Source organism: Octopus sinensis, linkage group LG4 (genome assembly GCF_006345805.1).
Source record: "Octopus sinensis linkage group LG4, ASM634580v1, whole genome shotgun sequence".
In the NCBI taxonomy this organism is placed as follows: domain Eukaryota; kingdom Metazoa; phylum Mollusca; class Cephalopoda; order Octopoda; family Octopodidae; genus Octopus; species Octopus sinensis.
In genome coordinates, this window is record NC_043000.1 from 51,773,708 (window position 1) to 51,801,588 (window position 27,881).

The window sequence follows — 27,881 nt, forward strand, 5'->3', positions numbered from 1 at the left end:
TATAAGTGTCTCTCACCTTAGAACCTTGTTCTTATTATTTTACCCAGTCCTTTATGCTGTGAACTCTGACAATCTGTGAGTCATTCCAAGTTCACATTGTTGTTATTATTTAACCCCAAGCCAGTCCTGTTGAGTATTACTGTAATCAAATGCATTTTGCCATGTCCACACCTTTGTTATTATTAACATTTTTAAAGAAATTGTGCTCCCTTGACTTTTAAGAGGGTGTGGCATGGTTTTAATGAGATTTAGGTACTTTTTCTAACAGGCAGAACAACCATGGTGAGACCCCTCTCATTTGCCAGCTTATTCTATAGGCCCCAACCTTTAGAAATTCAAGCAGAACTTTACCTTCATTGATCTTAAGAATCTGACAAGATTTGAAATGTCTTTGAGTACTTCCCCATCTACTGACTTAGTTATCAAGGAAAAATGATTAATCGACAAATAACTAAAGAAATTTTATATAGATCTTTCTACTTATTTGAAAAATGTAAAGGTGTGGCACAGTGGTTGTGATTTAGAAGACAGGTTTTTAATCACATTGTCATCAGATAAAACCATGTGGTAACCTGTATGTTATAGACACACTGAATGAAGAGTTAAGTCTGCTGATGTCAGATTTTCTTGCATATAACAGATATCATTCCTTTTGCAAGGTTATTGTAAATCCTCATGTCATTTCTGATCTTGTAGACCTATGATCAAAGTGTGTCCAGTCATGACCATCAGGTATTACAGTGTCTAATGTGTCTTTTTTTTTTCTGTTAACCCTTTCATTACCAACCCGGCTGAAAACGGCTCTGGCTCTTGTTTTTACAAGTTTTGAATTAAAATCTTCCATCAAACTTTAGTCACAATTTATGTTCCTGACACTAGCTTAATGATAACTAAGTTATTTTACTAATTCTTTGTTATATTTAAAGTAATTATAAGAAACACAGAGCATCTCAAAATAAATACAGTAACGAAAGTATTAAAGAGGATTTGTGATTTGTGGGACTTTTACAGTTGTGCAAGTTGGCTAAAAACCTATTCCAACCATTTTAATGGTGGCAAATGAAGTTGAAATGAATGTAAAAATAAATATATATATGAATTGATAAATGAATAATCTTCAGCAACAAAATTAAATAGAATATATAAATATATTATTGGAAAAAATAGATATATTTTATGCATTAGCATTATTTATATATATTTCAAAAATTTCTCTAAAGATATTCTAACTAAATTACTTTGCCCATTTAAAGAAGGCTTAAAAAATAAGATCAAGCAAAGAATAATTTTATGAAGGAGATCAGATTTAAATGTTCCATTTCATATTTCCATAGAATTTTTGATATTAAAAAAAATTTTATGATTCATAAAATTTTGGTGTTAGGGTTGTTTTTTTCTTTATTTGCATATGTGTGTATTTTATTATTATTATTATTAACTGGAACTAGCTAATCAGCAAACCAACCAACCAAGTAGAAAACATCTTGGAATATTTCACACTCAGCTCAAAAGTATTTTAAAAGCATTGTATCAAATAAAGTTTATAATATTATATGATACTCTTTGAAATATTGATGCTGATACGTAGATCAAAAATCACTGATACACACACAATCCCGGATACAGAAAATAATTGTAATCAAAGTGTCATTGTTTGTTGGATGGGAGTGAGTGGGTGTCAGAAGCTCAATCATCGACAGTAGTGAATAATTCAGTGTCATTTAACATCCTCCTCCTCCTCCTCCTCACCATCATCATCATCACTACCATTATCCATCACCACCCCCACTGACGCCATCATCACCACCACAATTATCATTGTTGTCTATACTATTATTATTATTATTATTACTATTATTATTATTGTTGTTGTTGTTTGCAGTAGCACCAGCAGTAGTAGTAATCGAAAGGAAATATTTCTCAGTTGTAAAAAAAAAAAACAAATTGGATATTGCATTTCAGAATTTTAAACTTCTCAACGTATTTCCTTCATTTAGTTCCACCCCCTCTCTCCCCCACCCACCATTAGATGTTATTGTATTTCTTTTCCTCATCTCTCTTCATCTCTTGTGTCGTCACTTGAGCAGTTCTTCAATTACAATGGTAAAGATTGGTAATAATTGTATAGATGAGATGTTGTTTCCTGCTTGATCAATTCCAGAGATTGCCATGGTTTCTTCATCGTGTTTATGGACTCGTGTGAAACTTTGAATTTCAACTGCGGCTTCTCTTTCACTTTTGACGTGTTTGAATTCATAACAGATTTTTTTAATATTTTTTTATTTGTTTTATTATCATTGCTCATAACCACCAACCCATTTTGCTTTTTTTTTTTTTTTTCCTATTTTTAAAAACAATTTTTCTTCTTGAAACTCATTGTCAGTTAGTTCCTATTTAGGAAATCGGGATCGGGGTGGGGGGGTCTATATTGAACTTCATGTGCTCATATGAAATGGGGTGGGGTGGAGGGTGGAGGATGGAACAAACTAAATATCCAGAAGAAGAACGAATAAAAATATACGGGAAAAATACTAAGTACATATATATATATATATATATGTACTTACACACACACATGCATATACATACATATACTAATATACACACAAGCACATACTCACACACATGCATACGTAAAATGAACTATTAAAAACAATTTTTACCCTGTTGCTGATGTATAATTCTCACAATTACTGATTTATTTGATCTTTTTAAAAATTTGACATAACCACATCATTACTTTCACTGATTTCATGTAAGAGATTCTTTTTTTTTTGTGTGTGTGTGTGTGTAAAAAAAAAAATTTAATTTACTATAATTGCTTTAACTTCAACTTCATCAATATTTATGTTCATTATTATTTTTGTTATTGTTCGAAATTATTCTTGTTAGCGTTAGAAATCATCGTTTGCATTAGGTATTATTATTATTATTATTATTATTATTATTATTATTATTATAATTATTATCATCATCATCATCATCATCATCATCGTCATCATCATCATTATTAGTTTTATTATTGGTAGTAGTAGTAGTAGTATTAGTAGTAGTAGTAATTATACTACTACTAGTAGTAGTAGTAGTAATATTTTAAACATCACTGACACCACCAGCACCACTCACAACAACAACAACAACAACAGATTTAATTTTATCATTATCATTTTTCTTCTGTTCTATTCGCTCTAAGAATTATATGGGCTCTTAATTGAATCAGGTATTTGTTTCAAATTCGATGTTCAAAGATCGACTTTGTTGTCACCTTTCATTAATATCAATTAATCATATTCATACCACTAGCTTTGCTTGTTTAGGCTCTGCAAGCGTTACTGTTCTTTGTCGGGTTATGATTATCTTATATGTATAAAACAAAAACGGTGAAAATGCAAAATCATGCATCTACTCTCCCTGAATATAATTTTACACAAAAACTAAGAAACATACAGTACATACATGCATGTATTCAAATACATTATCTTCTACCCCACTTTCTCTCTCTCTCTCTCTCTCTATATATATATATATATGGACCTTGAACCCACAAGAGTAAACAAGAGAGACAGAGAAAGGCAGAAACAAGGGAAATGCCACTTATATTTGAACACTATACAAATATTCTTTTAAAAAAAACTTTTCTTTTAATTTTTCTAAATTTAATTTTTAATTGTTACAATTAAAAAGGTCTCAAATGACCGAAACCGGTACTGAAATGTTCTTTATAAAATTATTTTAGCATTTTCTATCTTGACTTGTTTTTTCATATATATATATATATTATATATATATATATATATATATGTGTGTGTGTGTGTGTGTGTGTGTGTATATATATATATTATATATATATGTATGTAATATGTGTATATATATATATGTATGTTGTATATATATATATATATTATGTATATATTATATATATATATTATGTATGTATATATATATATATATATGCACGTGTACATGTACGCATATTCATATGTGTGCATTTATAAATATACATATATATTTTTATATGAATATATATATATATATATATATATATATATATATATTGATAGATTAGGAGAACTGAGATTTACATATCCATGTTTTAATATACAGTTGATCACATCTTTCCATGTCAGTACCTACATATATACATAGTCATATTTATATATATATATCATCGTTATCATCATAATCATCGTCATCGCTTAACATCCACTTTCCATGCTAGCGTGGTTTGGATGATTTGGCTGAGGACTGGCGAACCAGATGGCTGCACCAGGCTCCAATCAGATCTGGCAGAGTTTCTACAGCTGGATGCCTTTCCTAATACCAACCACTCCAAGAGTGTAGTGGGTGCTTTTACGTGCCACTGGCACAAGGGCCAGTCTGGCAGTTTTATATATATAGTGAGAATTCATGAAATAAACAAAAGATGAAAACAAGTGGTGTAGAAAACAAACAAATGTATTAGCATAACACTCGGGAATAGAAAAAGTCTTTAATGTTTCGAGCCTATGCTCTTCCACAGAAAGGAACACAGAAAGAAACAAGGAGAGAAAAAAAATTGTGTGTAATGGCTATGGATCTATATATCAGCGTGACGTAGAATGTGACTGCATCGGACAAAATGCATAGTGATATTTCTTCCGGTTATATATATATATATATAATTCTCATCATTTAGGTTCACATTTCATGCTGGCATGGGTTGGATGGTTTGACAGGAACCAACATGTCGGAAAACTCCAATGTCTCTTTTGGCAAGTTTCCTGCAGCTGGTTGCCCTACCTAATACCAACCATTTTACAGAGTGTGCTAGTAGCCTCTTCATGTCAACACCACTAGTGAGGTCACCGAGTAGCCCACAAAATAAGCCTTTTGACTGAGGGAGTATTGAGGGAGAGGTGTGTATGTATGTGTGTCAGCATTAGTTAGACATAACTTGATTGTAAAGTGTGCAGAAGAAAGTCACCTACTTTCAAATAGGTTTGACAGAAGCCATTTCCTCTTCATGTCCTGATTATGTTGCTGAGATAGTCTGGAAATGTCAATTTAAACGAATTTAGGAACTTTATTTATTTTGTTATTTCATTGTATATATGGTCCAACCCAAGCCAGTATGGGAAATGGATGTTTCCCAACCAATGTGAGTATGGGAAATGGACGTTAAATGAGGATGATATATATTTGTGTGTGTCTTTAAGTAATATGTGTGTATGTAAACATATGTATGTATATATGTATATATATATGTGTGTGTGTGTGTGTATATATGTATATATATATGTGTCTGTGTGCATGATATGTGGTTGTAAAGTATATAAAAAATATTATTTACTTAGTGGAAGCATTATTTAGTATAGCATTCAATGTGAGGTAGATTGGTTTAATGTATGTATTATATCAAAAGTTGGCAGACTTGTGTGTGTGTCTGTGTGTTTATACAGATAGATAGATAAGTTTCTTTATTGGCCACACAGGGCTGCACACAGATGGGACAAGTTACAAGGTAGAGCTTTTCTTTTGGGGGATGAAAAAAACAAAAAACAAAAGAAAAAAAAAGGGGTGGCATAGGTTTTCGATCAAGAAAAGGGAAGAAAAGAACAAAAAAAAAAGAAATAAATAAAATAAAAAATAAAAAGAATAAAATGAAAAAAAAAGAAAAGGAAAAGGAACAAAAGAAAAGATAGATAGATAGATAGATGCATAGATAGATGCATAGATAGATAGATAGATAGATAGATAGATAGATAGCTATGTAGGTAGGTAGGTAGGCAGGCAGGCAGGCAGATAGGTATAGATATGTATATATAACAAATTGTGGAATATTTGTAATAAATAGCATCTATGGGAACAGAAGCGTACATTATTGAATAAATATTTCTGTTTTTTTTCTCTTTCTCTATATCTACTTTTGACAAAATTCTACAACGTTTGAAAAAGGATTTTTCCCTGCCTCCTGCGGTTTGCTTTGAACACTTTGAAATTATTCCTTTCCCTTTCTTTCCATTTCCTCCACCACATCATCTCTCTCGTGCTTTATGTAAATCACTGTTCTCATCACTGCTGCCATTGTTGTCATCATTATATATGCAAATCATCATCATCATTATCAACATCAACATCAATGTAAATCATCAGTGCCAATTAGATTCGTTATCTACAAAAAAGAAATCATCAAAAGTGGTCTTCATTTTCTTGGTCATCCTTTCTTCCTCTTCATTTTTCTTATCATGATTATCATTAATCATTATCATTAATTCTTCTGAATGATTTTTGTATCATCATCATCATCATCATCATCATCATGAACCTCATCATCATTTATATATCACAAGTTGGATACTTCAATAAGAAATATATTTCAAATAGAAATATTTCATTCTTTGACAGGAAATCTGACTTATGGTGTTAATGAGTATTTATAATTAGTGATTTATGATGTACAGATTGCACAAAAGTGTTTCATCATGTGTCCGTGATCCAGAATGTATCCAATATCTGTTGAAACTATCACCATCATTTTCATACCAACTTTTCTATGCTTCCAAGGATCAATTGGTATTTGTTCAGGCAGATTTTCTACAGCAGTATACCCTTCTTATCTCTATTTTTCATCTGTTTCCAACTAAGGTAATAATTCCTCTTGGCCAAACAGGGTTTTATGGAAGATTGGAAATGAAGGACACTGCTTGTACGATGGTGACACTTGTTAACAACTATCATGTGATATGAAGACAAGGAGATACAAACACCCACATAACCATACAGGCCTCTTTCAGTTTCTGTCAACTAAATCCACTCAGTAACTGCAAAAATCCTTGTAATTATTCACAGTTGCTTTTTGAAATTCATGGATAAATACAAAATAAAAAGAAAATAAGGGTACCTTTTTTTGTCTAGTAACAACTTCCTTTTCTAGTTGTCATTTTTTACTCATCATCCCAGAACTATAGTAGAAAACACTAAGCCGAGGTGCTATGCTGTGGGACTGAACCTAAGACCATGAGTTTAGGAAGCAAAATTCTCAACCACACAGCCATGTCTGCACCTATGCCATACACTTATTTCCAAAGGGAAAATATTACTGTTTCAGCTAATATGGTAATAGAGAACCAAACGTTCAGCAAATCCTATCCTGGTTCTGGTGCTATATTGTTTCAGGAGCCAAGAAATAACATTCAAGCAATCTAATCCATCTTAGTATAAATAGATTAACAATTCAGTGTAAACAATGGCTGCATGGTAAAATTAATGAGTCTTTTATTAACTCGCTGTCCTATGATTCATTACCTTTTGGATGTAACTCAGATAAACTATATAAAGGTAAAATATGCATTCAGTGATGCCTCTGTGATTCAGTGTAATATGAAACTCCCCATCATTGCTTTTTTAGCTCCAGGTCATCGGTTCTAATCAAAGGCTTTCTAACTATGATCATTCTTCTTATTCAGTGTGTCCTTCATTTCTTTTGTGAGATGGTAGTGTGTGGTTTGAGAGTTGTTTTGCTGCTGTTTCTAACTGGTTAAGTAACCACATAGAAGTGCCTTCATTGGTTTGTTACACTGTGTAACAAAATCTTTCTTTTTTGTCTTTGTTTGTTGTCAGTACGTGTTATTTCTTATTTACTTCTATCTAGAAATCAAAGGAAATGACTACTATTCCCTTCACACTTTGCTTTTGTGACCTGGACATCAATGTTTTGAAACTCACCTGTTTTCTATTACATTTCAGACAGATTCAGCACTGAGTTGTTGAAGCTGAAATATTCTTATAGCAAATATTCTGCTCAATTTGCTTATCAATTGCTTGACCTTAACCAATTGAGCATGGTCTCTTTGTGGCTGACAATAAGTGCATCTCTGATCATGAGCTGGAATAGTGAGGGAGCATCATAGCCATGTGTTGAGAGGGACTTTTTGGAGTTTGACCAAATGTAACAAAAACAAAGTTTGAAAGAAATATTAGCCATTTTTCATATTTTCTAGGGGTAAGCAAATAGGAAATAACAGTCGCTACCCATGGACAAAAACTAATGTTACACAGTGTTCTCAACCTGGTGAATCTTGGTGTAAGATAATATCTGACTATCTGCTAAAAAAAAGTACAATTTTAATACATCTGAATTCAATAGGTACAGGAGTGGCTGTGTGGTAAGTAGCTTGCTTACCAACCACATGGTTCCAGGTTCAGTTCCACTGCGTGGCACCTCGGGCGAGTGTCTTCTGCTATAGCCCCGGGCCGACCAAAGCCTTGTGAGTGGATTTGGTAGACGGAAACTGAAAGTAGCCCGTCGTATATATGTATATATATATGTGTGCATGTATGTTTGTGTGTCTCTGTTTGTCCCCCTAGCATTGCTTGACAACCGATGGTGTGTTTATGTCCCTGTCACTTGGCGGTTCGGCAAAAGAGACTGATAGAATAAGTACTGGGCTTACAAAGAATAAGTCCCGGGGTCAAGTTGCTCGATTAAAGGCGGTGCTCCAGCATGGCCGTAGTCAAATGACTGAAACAAGTAAAAGAGTAAAAGAGTGTAATCTCAAATCAGATCGCTCTGCAATATCCATTCATGTTCATTGTTCCATACTAAAACAAGAATGGCAGATTTACAAATTGCGACATGGTATTTAGTGCTGTTGTTGTATGTCTTTCATTTTAAGAATGCTGACCTACTTGATGAAAGATCACTTGTTTGTACCCCTTCATTTATGCTGTAGATAGACATAAGATCTTACTCTTGCCTGGGTAAATCCTCTTAGCTGTAAATGAGTATTAAGTTGTGATGTAGCATACTGCTCTAGATTAGTAATTCCATTGAAGCCTTGAACTGTCATGATCCCTCTCTTTAGGGAATATATTTTCTGAAATAAATATCAGAGCATTAGATTTAATATTGTGCTACAAATATATAATCAGGAAACATTTGCTTTAAAATGTGCACATAAATGGTGACCTTCACAAAGTTTAAAATACCTTAAAGAGAATGAGTGATATAATATTAATGTCGATCAAATATAACACCATGAAAGTATAGACATAATTACACATATATGCATACACACATGCATGCATTCATCCACACACACATCCACACACACACACACTCACATCCATACACTCACACACACATATAGGAACACTCACACATACAGACACTCACACACATACAGACACTCACAAACATACAGACACTCATCCACACACACATACAGACACTCACACTCGCATATGGAGATAGATAGATGTAGATACATATATATACATACACAATGTATATGTTTGTGTGTGTGTGTGTATAGATGTATATGCACTGAATGTAGCTAATGTTATTTGAGAGGTCTCCAACTTCAACCACAGTAAGACGAATAACTTAAGTTTTCTTTTGACGAAGTGCAAGATTTGATGTAAGCTGCAATTTGACAAGTTGCTTCTGAATAATAGCTATGTTCCATTAATAGATGTAAATATTGCTTATTGTAAGTTACTCACCAGCCATCTCATTTAATCCTAACATATATTGACAGGGGAAATGGATTAAGCTGACCAAGTTAAGCATATTGTTAGCTTTGTTTCTATATGATATGTGAGATTGGCTTTAGCATAAGTAGTTACTTAAGGATTCTTGAACTACTTTTCACCAGGAATCATTATTTGCACTTAGACATTTTCATTGCATTTTCTCAGAAGGTTTTTTTAAACAGATTTGTTACACACACGCACGCACACACACACACACACAGCACCAAATTTAATGTGATAGTTTGCTACACTGACTTTGTCTATTGTATTTGTTGATTTTAATCTCCGTGAATCAAAGTATGATATAGATATTATTTATGTATATAAGACTTTGATCTTAATATAACAATTACCGAATGAATTTCCAAAGCTGAAAAAAAAAAAATAAATAAAATAAAATAAAATAAAAGAACAAATTTTCTGAGTTTACTACAGCACAAAATATACCCAAACCTTATGATTTTTACAAATATATTTCTAACCAATAATATATTTCTTGTGATATTCTGCTTTTTATTATTCATTCTGCAAAAAATTTTTTTCCCTCTTGTTTTCTTCTAAGTAACTTTTTTTTTTTTTTAAATCAATATTTCATGTGAAACATCTATAATACTTTGAATTCTACATTATACTGTCATCATATCAAACAACTGTCAAATAATAGATTTTATTTATTTCATAGTTTTCCTGTGCAGCTTTATATTATAGAGTCTGTATATTTTGAAGTCTTTAATATAGCATGGTATTTCTAGTTTTCATTGGAAGTTATATATATAATATATATATATATATATATATATATATATATATACACACCGAAATTTTAAAAGACCCAATCTCTTGTTTCTTTGCATCGCTTTCTTGCTACATATAGAGACATTATCCCATGATCACATGTTTGTTACAAATTTATTTGGTTCCAACTTTAGCTGCATATAATGCTGTCAACATTTATTTTTCTTTAGATAGATTCTTTTGGTATTGCTCATCATTTCTTTAGTATGAAATTTTATCAGATAATTTGCTTGTTAGACAGGAAAATATTTTGGCATAGCACTAATTTCCATGTCATTAAAAGGGAAATGATGTTTCTTTCACTGTTAATTCACATAAGTTACTTTTGTTTGAGCAGGTCTGTCTCACAGAGATTACTTATTGATCAGAAATGTTAGTTTTGGCCATCTTACAATGATTGTGGAACATTTTGTCCAAGATTTTCAACTTAAATATGAAATATGTATTTTGAACATACAGTCATAGCCAAAAGTTTGGAACATTTTTAAAAAAATGAAAATTTTTATGCCTGAGTACAATTCAATTTAAATATATACAACATAGTTATACTTACCTAATAACTGATCCAATGGTTCAATTCTAATTTTCAGACCTATGTTCCAAACTTTTCGCCAAATAATAATATATTTCAAATTGCAAATTAAATATAACTAGGGCATTTAATATCAAAATTTCTCATTTCCAGACTTTTGTTCCAAACTTTTGGTCATGACTGTACTATGTAGCTCGTTGAGGAAAATTCAAGCCTCCCAAGATACAACAAAATATGTTCAAATCCTTTTGTTATATTGCGTTTTTATCCTAATGCTAGTATACTTACATGTCTATAGAACAGCATTCTTTCATACATCTTAATATAGTGTCAACTTGGTCATAAAACTTATTTCATCCCTTGTTGTCTAGTTTGTTCTATAAATGTGTAGCTACTTCCTCATTCTATGGCAATTCTTTGATTTTTATCATAAATATTTTATAATTTCAAGCTATAACAGCTTCTGATGGTGACTGATCAGTACTAGGTTTATGACAATGCATTTCCATGTGTTACTCAGGGATATCACTATCACTTTTCCAACCAGCATTGCCACCCTCCACTTTCTTATCATGCTTATAATCATTGCATTATGGTTGTTGCATAAAAAGCAAGGGAAACTGATAAATGAAAATCAAGTTATTTAATCTCTATAGTAATTATTGATTGTCTTTTATCTTCAAGTAACTGCAATAAATAAACAGATTTTGTTTTTAGACTAGTTGTTATTGTTTTGCATTTTATTACATTCTCATTCAGCCTGGGATTCAGTTTTTACATATTCCATTGTGATTTCCAGTTCCTAGGATTAGATAGAAATAATGTGAATGAAATATTCATATAGAAACAAATATTCATAGAAGAAACAAGTAAAACAATGACAACTACAAAAGCAAGCTGCTACTAGAGAGAGAAAGAGAGAGAGAAAAAAAGCTACCTTTATTTTCTTTTTATTTTGTATTTATCCATGAATTTTTCAGTTTAGATGTTGTTAAGATGTTAGCTTTGTACAATATCAAATGAAATGAAGTAGATATCTTCAAAAAGCAACTGTGGATGATTACAAGGATTTTTGTAGTTACTGACTGATAACTAAACTAGTTTTAATTTTACCTTATATATTTTATTTTGTTTTTCGCTTTTGTTAAAATTGTCTTTTAAATGGAAAGCAAAGGAATATCAAGATGTCTGCAAATAAAAGATGTTTTAATACTTCAAATAGTTGCTGTTACTTCATACATTACTAATATTAAAACCTTAGAAAGAAGAGGGGGGGAAAAAAATCTCTAACAATCTTATGAATTTTATTTGTGATTTTAAGTGTTGATAACATTTTGTTTTTGTTTGATTATTGAAACTTCTTTTAGATGGAATAAAAGAGTTGAGAGAAAAAAAATAGCAAACGAAATAGATAAAAGTAGATGTAATATCAATGCTGTGTGGTTAAAGTGCTGGTTATACTGACTCAGATGTTTTGAAATGTCATTGAATGAGCCCATGGGTATTTTCACCTCAGTTGAAAAATACGATCATTCATGGTTGGATGACGTTAGAGAGGTTATCCAATTGTGAAATGTTTGCTTTTGTCAATTTGTGAATATGTGCATTCATGTGGATTTTCAAACAATCCAACCAATTGGAAAGTAATTTAAATTATTGGAAAATTGACATAAAGAGGTGAAAGAATAGAACATAATAATTCAGTAATTCTAGTAATTGGTAACTGGAATAATATATTTATATAGTTTATTGGATGAGGTTTGATGGATGGTACAATCAGTAGAACATTGATTGAAATGCCGTTGCAATGTTTAGTTATGTCCCTTTAATTTTCTGGGCTCAAATCCCACAAGAGACTGGTTTTGTTTTTCACCGATTAAGTACTGAGGTTAAGATGAAAAAAATTTCCTCTTCACCACCACCAAATAGAAAAAAAAAAGAAACGATAAAACAAAGTTAATAACGAAAATAGCCTTGTTTTGTGTCAGTTTTAGAAATCAATATAATATATTGGTTGTATAGGTACATTATTGATCTCAGGATTTGAATCCTTTTAGAATTAGAAAGTATTACATTGGATCATTAAAGTTTGCATATTGATTTCTCACTATAAGGCACAAATTCATAGGGAAAGGGTAGTTGATTAAATCAACTCCAGTTCATGTCTGATGTTATATTGCCAACTTCAGAAAGATAAAAAGGCAGCATAAAACCTGGCAGGATTTGAACCCAGAAACATAAATGTACATTCTACCATTTCTTTTGTGTCAATGTCCTTCTTTAAAATAACATTGTTAGCATCAGCCTACATTGTTTAAAAATAGAAAAAAATGTCATATCTGATCTTTAAGAATAACAATATTAGAAGAATTAGCATCTTGCATACCACATTTACCAAAATCATTGAAAGAAGTTTTCTAGTAGGCACAGGAGTGGCTGTGTGGTAAGTAGCTTGCTAACCAACCACATGGTTCCGGGTTCAGTCCCACTGCGTGGCATCTTGGGCTAGTGTCTTCTGCTATAGCCCTGGGCTGACCAATGCCTTGTGAGTGGATTTGGTAGACGGAAACTGAAAGAAGCCTGTCGTATATATATATATATATATATGTATGTGTGTGTTTGTGTGTCTGTGTTTGTCCCCTTTGACAACCGATGCTGGTGTGTTTATGTCCCCGTCACTTAGCGGTTCGGCAAAAGTGACCGATAGAATAAGTACTGGGCTTACAAAGAATAAGTCCCAGGGTCGATTTGCTCGACTAAAGGCGGTGCTCCAACATGGCCGCAGTCAAATGACTGAAACAAGTAAAGAGTAGTACAACTTCCTCCAAGCCAGCTTAGAACATTGTTATGCATTAATTCATCTCACCGAAATCATCATATTAATAGTGTTAATACCCATTTTTTTTTCTTTGTTGTATACATTAGATGTGTCACACTAGCTTCAATAATTGTTGTATTATGTGTAATTGAAACAAAGATTTTGTGGCTTTAACACCTACTACCTTGCTTTGAAGACTGCTTTGAGAGGTAGAACTGAAACACATGAAAGTGTTAGTTTGTGTTTTGTTGATGGTTGGTGTCTAACACATATATATTATTAGTCATATATATTATTAGTTAGCTTCTTTTATGTTGCTCTTTGAGTATAGCAAAAAAATATAAAAGTAAAATTATTATGTATTGTTTTTTGGCTAATGTAGTTTCTCTTGTGTCAATTCAGTGTAAATTTCTTGGTGTAATATTGAGCTTATATTTAACAGGCATCTTTTGGATTGGGCAGCTACCTATGTATGAGTGAAATATGGATATGTTTAGTGTCATTTCATTCAAAATACTGTTTATCTTATATTGCAGTTGAGTAGGACAAGCTCAGATATCTCCTTTGAAAATGTTAATTTCTATGAGAGACAAATCAAAGAAATTTATGGCCGATGCCAGTGCTGCCTTGACTGGCTTCTGTGCCGGTGGCATGTAAAAAGCACCAACCGATCGTGGCCACTGCCAGCCTCCCCTGGCACCTGTGCCATTGGCACGTAAAAAGCACCCACTACACTCACAGAGTGGTTGGCGTTAGGAAGGACATCCAGCTGTAGAAACACTGCCAGATCAGACTGGAGCCTGGTGCAGCCTCCTGGCTTCCCAGACCCTGGTCAAACAGTCCAACCCATGCTAGCACGGAAAATGGACGTTAAAAGATAATGATGATATACATATATATACATACACATAGGGTGTGGCAGAAGTAACTTCCTTCTTGTATTTGAGATTTCTAGTTTCTACTTGAATTTCTTTTTTATTTCCTAAAATTTCTGCAATTTTTTTCATTAGTTTATTATTCATTTTTTTAAGTAATGCAATAAATTTGTGTTCAACAAAAAATTACTTAATAAACATTTATATGCTATAAAATTTATTTAATGCAAAAAGGGCGTTACTTCTGCTACACCCTGTATATATGTATTTATATATATGTATATATCTATATCTATCTATCTATCTGTCATCTATCTATCTATCTATCTATCTATGTATCTATCTATCTATCTATCTATCTATCTATATATATATATATATATATATATATATATATATATATATATTATATATATATATACTTTTTTTTACTTCATCAAGTCTTTGATTAATGATACAATTTCATTGAAATTGTTGATTATGATAGTCACTAACTCTCATTTGCAATGACTTTGTATTCAGTTGTAAAAAATCTTAAAATATAATAAGCAATACAAATACAAAGTTAATACTAAAGGTAGGTCTGAGGAGGAGATTAAGAGATTTTCAAAGAAAAGTAGTTCAAGCAAATCAGACATGAAGTTTGCAGTGATGCAAATTTTCCTAAGAGAATATGGTGTTATTTGAGGATACGTTGACTGATATTTCTAGCAATCATGTATACACTCTCTATTTGACTATCATTGCTATCATACTTGTTATAGCAATAGCATCTGTTGTTTCATTAGCTTTAGTTTTGTATCAATGCTCACTCATGTGTGGATGGGTGCATACACTTACATATATACATGTATAGGCATAGCTGTGTGGTAAGAAGCTTGCTTCCCAACCACATGGCTCTGGGTTCAGTCCTACTGCATGTCACATTGGGCAAGTATCTTCTACTGTAGCCTCAGGTCAACCAAAACCTTGTGAGTGGATTTGCTAGACGGAAACTGAGAGAAGCCCATTGTGTATATGTATATATATATATATATATATATATATATTTCTATTTATGTGTGTTCTTTTGTCTGTTTATCCCCCCACCATCACTTGACAACCGATGGTGTTGTGTTTATGTCCCCCGTAACTTAGAGGTTCAGCAAAAAAGACCGATAGAATAAGTGCTATGCTTACAAAGAATAAGTCTTGAGGTTTATTCGTTTGATTAACAAGCCCTTTATGTAAGTGCTTCAGCATGGCCACAGTCAAATGACTGAAACATGTACAAGAATAAAAAGAATATATATATATATATATTAAATTAGAGATAAAACTACTGGTACCTTGGGCAAGTGTCTTCTACTATAGCCTTGGGCTGACCAAAGCCTTGTGAGTGGATATTGTAGACGGAAACTGAAAAGAAGCCTGTCATATATATGTATGTGAGTGTATATGTTTGTGTGTCTGTGTTTGTCCCCCAACATCGCTTGACAACTGATGCTGGTGTGTTTATGTCCCCTGTAACTTAGCGGTTCGGCAAAAGAGACCGATAGAACAAGTACTAGGCTTACAAAGAATAGGTCCTGGGGTCGATGTGATTGACTAAAGGCGGTGCTCCAGCATGGCCACAGTCACATGACTGAAACAAGTAAAAGAGAGTGTATATATATATATATATATATATATATATATATATATATATGTATACACACATGCATGCGTGTATGTGTACACTTCAGTCAAAGTAGTGACAGCAGAATTCATGACACAGACTCATTCAAGTAGAGTAGAATGTGAATTTGTAGTTGATTAATTAATTAATTAAAAAATAGTGATAAAAAGACAGTGGCTATGTTTAATAGCTAATGGTGTTAAAAGACATCAGTCTTAACTCTGGTGCAGGTGTGATGTGTCTTGGAAAGTCACATTACTTGTTTCATTAAAAAAAAAAGGTAAAACGTATTACTATTGCAGTGGTGAATAGTTGAAATAGCTTCTAGTTATAAAATAAATGTCTCAGTAAAGCATAGAAATTTGTTGCACTTAGTATTGCAGTAAAGACATGACAAAAAAAAAAAAAAAAGAACCCAGCTATGTCTCTGTGCATTTGCATAGATATGTTTGTGTATGTGTGTGTGTGTGTGTGTGTGAAATAGAGAGAGGGGGCAGGGGAAGTGTTTAGTAGCTTTTGTTAGAAAATGTTTTAGTGGAAGTATTAAATTTTCCTTAGTATGATGCTTCATTGCTTTAGAGTTAAAAACCCTCCTTAAATCTTAGCTTTGTCTTTTTACATGCTTGAGATTAATTAAGTACCAGTAGTATGTTGAGGGTTAGTTTAATTTTGTCTATAGTCTTCTATCTTTGAAAATTTACTTGGTGTAAAATCAAAAGATATATATATGAAATCAAACTCGGTGACTGGCATCCGTTGCTAGTGGAGCGCTAAGAGTACCATACGAGTGAGATCATTGCCAGAGCAACAAGCTGGCCTTCGTGCTGATGGCACGTTAAGCACACCATTCGAGCGTGATCATTACCGCGTCGCCTTACTAGCACTTGTGCTGGTGGCACATGAAACATTCGAGCGAGGTCGTCGCCAGTGTCGCTGGACTGGCTCCTGTGCAGGTGGCACATAAAAAGCACCATTTGAGCATGGCCGTTGCCAGTACCACCAATTTTGGCATTAGGAAGGGCATCCAACCGTAGAAACTCTGCCAGATCAGTTTGGAGTCTGGTTCACCAGACCTCAGTCAAATCGTCCAACCCATGCTAGCATGGAAAGCGGACGTTAAATGATGATGATGAATTTCATCATATTGAACCATTAATCCCTACACGTTTTTTTTTATCTCTCTCCATTTTGTTCCTCTTAATCCTTTCTGTTGAAGAGTGTTGGCTCGAAACATCAAAGACTTTTCCATTCTTCTCAAGCATTAAACTAATACATTTGGTTTTGTTCCTTCACCTGTCTTCATCGTTTGTTTTCTGTAAATTTGAACTATATATAATATCTCAATGTGTGTGTGTGTGTGTGAACATTGCATGTATGTTTCTTAACATCAATATAGTGTAAAGGACAGCTCTGAAAAAAAAACTTACTTTCAAAACCTTTCCAGCCATGAACGTCCTCCCTCTCTTTCTCTCTACCTGCCTCCCTCCTCCCTTCTCCCTTCCTTTCTTTCCTTCTACCATATTGTTTAATTAGCCATAGATATTATCTTTTTGTAAAATGGTACAGTGTAGTTAAAAGAAACTTTGTTGCAATTTTCTAGCTGGCTAAGAAATCACATAAGGTTTCCCTTGCTGGGATTGCAACAGAAACTCATTAAAACAGAGAGCTGCATACCAAAACATCAGTCACCCTCAACATCTACTTTGTAGATATGGTTCTTATTTGCAACTTGCTGTGATGACTATCTGATATCAGTGTAATATAAGATACGTATGCTAACCACTATACACTAACCGTTATACACTAACCATTATATACTAACCACTATCACTAACCAATGTACACTAACCACTATACCCAAACCACTATATGCTAACAACTACATGCTAACTATGTTAAATAAAAATGCTTTGCGGTATTTGTTCTGGTTTTTTTTTTTAATTCTGAGTTCAAATCCCACCAAAGTTTTTTTCTATTGCCTTCTAAAAATATAAAATAGAGGACTCTTGCTGGGGTCAAAGTAATCTCTCTAGAGTTGGTAAAGTGCATCCAGTACATGCTGTAAGGTTGCTGATGAAAGAACTTCTCACTTCTCTACATACATACATACACACGCACACTCAAACACACAGAAACGTACATACAAATAACACATACCTATATGTTTGTTATATCAAATCTTAACGGTCTACCCTGAGTCTTTGACTGTTCATGACAATTGTGAATAGTTCAGCCTAGGGTGTAGATTGTCGACCTTTGATACTATAAACATAGCTATCCGCTATATTCAAAATATTGAATTCTACATCAGATTGTATTTGCACTATGCAAAAATAAATTTTGATGTACTCTACAACTCTTACATGACAGTGAAAATTTGTGTGTGCACACACACATGTATGTATTTTTAGATAGATAGGGCAGTGAGCTGGTAGAATCGTTAGCATTTTGGGCAAAGTACTTAGCGATATTTCGTCTGCTGTTACATTCTAAATTCAAATTCTGCCAAGGTTGACTTTGCCTTTCATCCTTTCGGGGTCGATTAAATAAGTACCAGTTACACACTGGGGTCGATGTTATCGACTTAATCCCTTTGTCTGTCCTTGTTTGTCCCCTCTGTGTGTAGCCCCTTGTGGGCAGTAAAGAAATAGATAGATAGATAGATAGACAGACAGACAAACAGACAAACAGAAAGACAGACAGATAAATAGAGTTGTAATTTGAGACAGCTCTGTTTCTTCTTCAGTCAGTTCTTACTTTGCTCCTACTTTTGTTATTATTGTTGTTGCTGCTGCTGTGACTGATTTAACAGTCATTACCATTTGAAATGTGGTGGCTGACGTTGATTGATTAGTCTGTTTCTTGCCTGTAATTGGTTTGTTTCTAAACTTTGCTTAGAAATTGTTGGTGATCATGCATGGCTGGGTGGTTGTGTGTAAGAGTAAATATTAAGCAGCATGTGAAGAATTAAGTTTCTGAGTTCATCATCAGCAGCACCTTTAACATCATCATTGTTTTTTATCATCCCCACTTGATGTGTACCAACACATTATCAACCATTACTATCACTTTGCTTTATTTTAAAAATAACGCAAAAACAAAAATTCATATTCAGTACTTAAAAATGAAATAGAAAACAAAAATTATGCTTAATATATATATATATATATATATATAACACCATATTTTTTTGTTGTTTTTTTTTGATATTACAAATTGGTTTTGTATTTGAAATTTTGATTTTGTATCTTTCTATCAAGTGTAGACAATTCCTGTTCAAAACATCAGAGAAGCTATAATTTAATTTTCTAGAACACTTTACATTTCTGTCAGTTACTATTTACTCTACAGAAAGCAGTAAGGCATCTCTAATAAGGTAATTTATATATATATATATATATTATGTTAATAAATTCTAGCATCTAATGGCAATCATTTCTGGATTAATCAGTGAGACATTTTATTGCTGAATGAATGGTGGTTAGTGGTTCATATCATGTTAACAGTACAACCATTTGTCCATGGCCAAGGTATTTATGTTCCAGATGGTTAAGTGTAGGAAGTTGTAAAAAGAAAATACTATGGGTAGGTAATAATATTGTAATGTACTAAAGTGTTCCATACTGTAAGCATTGTAATATACTAAAGTGTATATATTCTCTCTACTGTTGTATTCAAATTTAATCATGGATGTAACCTGTAGTAGGATTTTGTGCAGTAGGCTGACTTTTCCCACTTACATTGTATAAATCAGGGGCATAAAAATACTCATCAATACTTCTAATGAGTATTTTATGCATATCTTATACTGTACTTAGAGCGAGCAAGAATGTTATTAGAAATAAGTTTCCATTAAACAAACCTGTGGTATAGTCCATAATACTGTTCACAATACTTGTGGATGTGTATTCTCCTTTGACAGTTTATATCAGTTCCTTTTTGTAACCCACGTTAACATATTTTTATTGAAATGCACTGCCCCTTATTAAGGTGATGTTTGCAAAATAAATTAACATGAAATTTTGTAGGAAGGTATTGACTTATATCACTTTTAAACAGGAAATTCATACCATAGTGTCAAGGGTGGTCTCAGGTTGGGTTGGTATCAAAAAGATTAAATTGTTTAAAAGACTGAAGTTGTGATTTATAGAAATAGTTTTAGCAGAGAAATAAAGATATATTTTGAAAAAGAGTGCTAGATAAAGATACTAACCTAGTTAGAAAAGTTATATGATTTAATATTTACTGAGACAATGAAGAGTGGTGGAGTGGGAGGAATAAGGGGCTATTGTACAGAGAGAGTGGATGGTTTAATCGAGTTTGATATAAGGGAGCTGAGTCTAACATGGTTAAAAGCAAAAATGGTCATACTGGTTAACTCTAGAGGTGATATGTTGGTAGTGTTGGTAGAGGTCGTAGTAATAATAGAAGTAGTAGAAAATATAGTTACTGTGTTAATTACTACTTTTACTAGGATTGTTAAGTGACTGAATACTGGCTCTTTGAATTTGCTTGTGACACAGTCCTAATAATAATGTTATTTAATTTCCTTCCATATTATGTCAGTCTTATAAGGTTTAAATGCTTTCCTTTCCATGCCATTATATGAAGAAAATATTACGAGTAGGAGGAAGCATCAATCTACCCAGCTAACCTTCGCAACACAGATAAAAACAAGATTTAAAAATTCTCTTAGAAATGAGTTCTAACATTATAGCTAACAGTAAACTGTTTACAATATATTTTGACTTCAATTTAAAAACATCTTCATTGCTCCCATATCTACCATCTTCACTACCATCACGGCTTCCATACATAACAATAAACAGCAACTCTTTTTATGATCTAAAAATAGTGTTTACAGCTTAATATATATATATATATTTGCATACTTTGCCCCTTACCTATCTTTATTCTACCTCCACCCACCCAGTTCACTATAATAATAATGAAAAAGAACAATAAAAATAAGAAAGCAAAATGCAATATGTATTGATTTTGTCATTTTTAACAATTTTTTTTATATCAATGTTGGTGGGGATTTTACTGGAAAAAAAAAGTATTTTCTTGCTAACTTTAGATCTTGCTATTATAGTAAAGCAGTTTGCCTACCAGTCAAGATAATTCCTCAATCATATCGGAATTTCTTTTATATGCTCTTAAAGGCTTCTCAGTTTTCTTGTTCAGTGAAATGCTTCCAATTTGTTCTTGTTCTCATATTTTATTGATTTGTTCAGATTACTTGAGTCTAAGTGTTGCCAAATGCAGAATCTTGGCAGTTTTATCAATTTAATCTTTTACCATTGCCATTTTTGTTTCCTTAGCATCTTGTGGTATTTGTTTACATAGATATCAGCATAGTTTAATGGATATCTAGTATTTTAGTAATAAATAGAATGCGTTTTATTTCTATTTGCTCACAAACTTTTGACACAACTACATTACCAAGATTAAACATATATAAGATAATTTTCTGTTTTTCTATCATGTATTCTTCGAAGATCAAAACTATTCCTTCATATTGTATTGGCAGGTCATAAGTCCAACCAGATTTCTTGGGTTGAAATGGTTTTTCTTTTTAGATTTCTTTTCTTTTTTGTTTTTCTTTGAAGGAAGTAAAAGGATTCTATCATTAGCATTTGTTTTCTCACTTGTTAAAAATATGTAAAGTGTAATAATCTTTACAAATAAAGTAAACCACATGGACTCATATATAAACCATCTTAAAAATTGTCGTTCCATTGACTTCTTTACTGTTCAGAAGAACATTATTTGAACAGAGAAGCAAATCTGTAGCCACAAGTAGGTGAGAAAATAGTCACATGTATACTCCAAACAATCAAGTTTGCTGATCATATCCCTGCTTCACTTATAATGCATTAATATATATTTCACACAGACAGATTTTATGTACAAAATAATATGCTTTAGTTTTCAGAATGGTGTTATATCTTTGTATGATTGATATGATTACAAAAATGTTTGCATACTGGCCTAAACCTGAGAAAAGGATGAAACTAAGATATTAGATAAACTGAGTGATGTTGACAATGCATATATAATCAAAAGAATAAATCCCACCACCAACAATACCCCACCTAAAAACATAAACAGAATAAGAAGAGGATAGAACAACATAAAACTGGATTTAGTGACTTGCAACAGTTCTGATTAGTAAGCTACTAGGTTATTACAGTTCCCTGTATTATCTTTTATAGAACCACATGAAAGCTACCTACTGATGCAATATGCTGAGATATAATTCTTGTTATAATACTGTAATTGTATGACTCTGACAATGGTGAAGTTACACAGAGTATATTCAAATTCAATTTCGCATTCATCTATCTTGTATTAGATCAGATGTAGATTCCTTCAGACCTTAATTTCTATCAAACTGCAAGCTGTTATTGGGTGCAAACCATCTGTATTTTAACATAATTGAATTAGGTTTGTTTTCTATTCTGCTATAATTTCTTATATTGCTCCAGATTTTTATAGGAAACAATGTAAGAGAATAAACTAACTTTTACAATGATTAATGGTTTTGATGTTTGTTATTTCAAATTCCTGCAGAAAGCAGGCTTTATATGTATGTGTGCATATAGCCATGCTGTCATTTCAAATAAACTGAGTGAAAGAAAATTTCTAGAAATCAAAGAAAATAAGTGAAGAGAAAAAAAAAAAAGGAAACAATGTTTCATAACTCAAAAGAAAATTTAATTTAGTTAAAAATATGATTAATCACATTTTAACATTGAAATGTGGGAGTTATTTTATGATAAAGTCTTCTTTTTTGTTTTTCTTTCATACTAATGTATGGAATATTTTCAAAGCTTTCTCCATATAATTTTATTGATATTTTCATGTAACACAATGGAAAATATAATTTACATTATTATTATTATTATCATTATTTTTTTGGCTGAGAAAGAAAATAAGATTGTGTGTGTATGTGTGTTGGAACATGTGTGCATTATATGTGTTATGTGATGTGCACATATATATGTATATATATATGCATACATACATGTTTCAACACATATACTACAGATACATGTACGTACATATATTTATATATATATATATATATATATATATATATATAATATGTATGTATGTATATTTTTAGGAAAAAATATCAAATTTTCAAATACTATAAGAAATATTGTATTCATTGTTACTATCCTTAAAAATTATATAGATTTATGTAAGACATGTAAATTACATGGAACTAAGATGAAAATAATTCTTCATCTTTTGTCTCCACTTCATTTCTCATTGGCTATAAGTTAGTTTCTCTTTTGTCTTTTGATTTCTTGTTTGTTATTTGATGCGGTGAATTTTACTATGAATTTTAATAGAAATTCTTTCATAGTCATGATTTGTATATAATTACGTTGAATAAGAATAAGTAGTGACAAATCAGAAGAAATATATTCCATTTGAGTAATAGCATGAATTTATTTTCTAACATTTGGGTATTTTGGAGGGTTGAGGGAAAGGAGAGCAACACTTTATTTTTTTAGTTTTTTATTTTTAGTTTTTGTTACCATTGCTTAGAAATTTAAATATTTATTCAAGTGCTCCAGAATGTGAGAATCCTCTGATAACCAGGAGGACACTCAATTTTACACCACCTATTTATCTATCTATCACTCCCTCTCTCTCACTCATAAGGATTATTAGAAAGTAGCATTAGCATTACCTTTAATTCTTTTTTTCTTGATATATATATATATATATATATATATATATATATATAATATATATATATATATATATATATGTATAGCTTCCAATAGGCCTACACATGTTTCTATTGCATTGATTAGTAACTATTGCAATTGCAACCTTACTATAATATTGGTGCAGTTTCTTCAGGGTCTTCACTTTAATATCCTTTGATTTAACTGTTTGAAGTCTTCCATTGATTTTCTTTGTGTTCTATTACGTGAAGTTATGTTAATTAAGATATGAATGGTTTTCAATTTAAGTTTTCATTGGATAATCACTTATTTTTCTTTATAGCCAGTTATTTCAAAACATTCTATTGTTTAAATGTTTATAACTCATTTATATTGAGCAAAAGTAAATTTATATATATGTGTATATATATATATATATATATTTAACTAAAAAGGGTAAGCAACAGGTTGCTTAACCACATACAACCAGTTGCTTACCCTTCTTTATTTATATATATATATATAAAGAACTTTTTGTAAAAGTTACTACCGATAATGGTTATATTTCCATACTGATAACTACTCGGGAATAATTGTTGATTTTAAATTAATAATTATTTACCCTTATATTATTGATATATATATATGTCACCTTTTTCTCTTATATGAAAGAGACCAATCCCTTACACACAGTTTTCTATTGTCTTTATAGCCTATATAATTTAAAACATTATATCTTTGATTCAATAAATGAAATGCCTTTTGTGACATCTGCTAAATCATCTTTTTGTTATATTGTTTTTTTTTTTTTGTTGTGGATTTTTTTTCTCTCAAATTTCTATAAGGTTCCCCTTTCTGTTATTTTCAGCCACCAATTGTAACCGGCATATCAGCAGTGCTGATGGGAAAAACGGTACCATAACCAGTCCAAATTATCCAAATCCATACCCAGGGGATATTACATGTCGTTTTACTTTTGAGGGTTCTGGACCCGAGAGAGTACAACTGCGTTTCACACACATGGATCTATACTTTCCAGGTGGTAATGCTGCAAAACCTCACGAGTAAGTAGAGAATTACTAATTTCATATTTTGATTGGAACTCATTAAGAAAAGACAAATATTTACTTGTACAGAAAATAACTGTGTGCATATGTGAGTGTGTATATGTATGTATATATAACTGGCACTCCGTTGGTTACAATAATAAGGGTTGCTGTTGATCCAATTAACGTGCATGTGGCTGAGCTCTCCATAGATACATGTACCCTTAACATAGTTCTCAGGGAGATTCATCTTGACATAAAGTGTGACAACACTGGCCCTTTGAAATACAGATATTACTAATTTTTGCCAGCTGAGTGGACTGGAGTAATGTGGAATAAAGTGTTTTGCTCAAGGACACAACATATCGCCAGGAATTGAACTCACGACCTTGCAATCATAAGTCAAATACCCTAAACACTAAGCCACATGCCTTCACTATATATATATATATTATATATATATATATATATATATATATATATATATATATATATATATATATATATATATATATATGTGTGTGTGTGTGTGTGTGTGTGTGTATTTTTTGTTTATTTTGTAGTTTCAGCTCAGAGCTGTGGCCATATATTAACACACACACACATATGTATGTGTATGTGTGTGTATAAATAAATAGTCTTGCAGTTAAAAAAAAAAATTAAAAAGCAAAACAACAAAATTAATCCCTTTATTTCTTTATGTTATCTTTTTAAAGCTGTAAGGCATCTCAAGCTTTAGTGTGGTTAAGTTAGCACCCTTATATTTGCAAATTGCTTGATCATTAATATTTATTTATCTACTTATGCCAGTTCAGCTACAGTTTGTCAATAATTGACTGTTAGCTTGAGTAGTATTTCAGCTGTTGATTGGAATTTAGTGTTTATTCACATGTCTTTTTTACTAATGCTATTTCCTAACAGCCTCTGTTAAATAAAGGGTATTTAAATAACTCCCCACAGCAACTGTTAGATCATGAGTAAAATGTAATGAAATTATTGAATTCAGTTCATGAAGAAAAACAACATACAAATAATGTAATTAGTTCATCACTGAACAAGCCCTAAGGTTTGTAAGCAACAGCTAGAGCAGTGAGCTAAAGTTAATTTAGCACTCAGCCAAAGAAACGCAAAAAAAAAAAAAAAAAAACTAATGAAACAAAATTATAAAATAGTGCCAAATCAATTGTCATAATTCAATCATTTAAATGTTCATTAATAAATATATAATTAAAGTGTGAAATTATTCCTTGCTTGTGTTCTTTGTTACCTCCAGTCATCAGTGTACTTCTTAGTCGACAGATATTAAATGTTCATGAGAACCATTAGGTTTTTGTAATGTGAAATAGGTTTTTTAGCATTAGGTAATTGCAAATGAATATTTCTACATGTTGAAATGTTAAAAAAAGTGGAGAAAAAATATTGTCCTAGTCTACAGATAGCATATTTAAAAATAAGCTAATGCTAAATTTACTTTTACTGCTCAAAGCTTTTATAAGCATTTCTGTTTTCTCTAATACATGCACAAAATTTATATTTGCATGTTACTTACCAACGAGGAATTCTTTATAGTAGTAAAACAAAAAACAACACTCATTGCAAATTGAATGACATGGTTTAAATGCAGATCCTATCTGATTCATTTCTATATTTGTTCTACTCTCTACCTATATTCTGATAAATTTGAAGGATGTTCGCACAGGAATTGGCAGGAGCTGCAATGACTATATGCACTTTGTATCTCACCATCATTGTCATTAATACCATGTCATGAGACATAATGTATTGGCTATTTGTTCATTGGATTTAAGTTCAGATATGTTGCACACATTTAAGTTCAGATATGTTGCACACAGTTCATAGCGTATCTATGCAGATCACTTTCGTTTTACTGTGACTCATTTTATCTACCATTGGAAATAGGTATCTAATCATCTGGGAATGCCACCTGCAATGGGCCGGCATCCTATCTACAGATGAGATTTATTCTGCATTCATTTCATGAAACTGGTGCCAGTTGTCCTTCAGATCAATGGTTATCCATTCTCTAAAGACAAAGAAATGTAGAAAGATAGAAAGTTGAAATGGAGTAGTAGTGTCACTCTTTGCTCTCTCTAATTCTGGGTCAGTAGAATAGATATAGAGAATGAGAGACAGAAAGAGACAGGAGTATAATAATGATGGTGGCAGCAATACTTTTGTGCTTCTTTTTTTCAGTTTTTCTTTAATCTTGTCCTCTCTTTCTCCTTACCTCCCTTCCTCCCCTCTCTCTCTTTCTCTCTCTTTCTCTATCATAGTGGAATAGAGAGATGGAGAATGGAAAACACACATGAAGAGAGAAACAGTGTAAGAGTGGAATGATGGCGATGATGACAGCAATACATTTGTGTGATGTCATATTCTTTGTTTTTCTTCCTCTAGTCTTTCTTTAATCTTTTCATATTTCTCTGTGTCCCTCTACCTGGAGTTGAAGAATAGAGAGATATAGAAAATGAGAGACACATAAGAAGAGATAGAAAAATACATAGAGAAAGTTAGCGGAAGAGCGATGCTAATAATAATGGTAGTTACATTTGTGCGATGCCAAATTCACCTTTTTTCTTTCTCAGTAGTGTCATTTTAATCTTTCTGTCAATCATTTTCACTGTCTCTTTTTAAAATTATGGAACAATGAGTGAATAGAAAATGAAAGACTCACATGAAGTAAGATTCCTAAATATACAGTGAGAAAGAAGATTGATAGTAATGATAGTGGTAATTTGAAAGCTGGATCAAATTCTACAGCCATCATATCCTGTTACAGTGTCCTTTTGTATTAAGTGAATGCTGAGTTTTGTCCCTATCATTCAAGCCGTAGAGTGTTGAAAAGGGTTACATTTACAGCAGTATTAAGTAACATACCAATGTACATTAACACATTATTGGCCTCTGAATTCAAAATGATGTGTATTTAGAGGGAT

General features: G+C 32.0%; 1 protein-coding gene across 12 annotated transcripts in view; it reads left to right on the forward strand.

The window, feature by feature from the left end:
* Positions 1–27,881, forward strand: part of LOC115210389 (bone morphogenetic protein 1) — a 2,987,986-nt gene that overhangs the window by 2,860,078 nt on the left and 100,027 nt on the right. For all 12 annotated transcript variants that reach the window (XM_029778966.2, XM_029778967.2, XM_029778971.2 and 9 more), the window contains one exon: positions 24,747–24,942. In XM_029778966.2, coding sequence (XP_029634826.1) covers positions 24,747–24,942 — 196 coding nt within the window. The remainder of the gene's footprint in view (positions 1–24,746; positions 24,943–27,881) is intronic.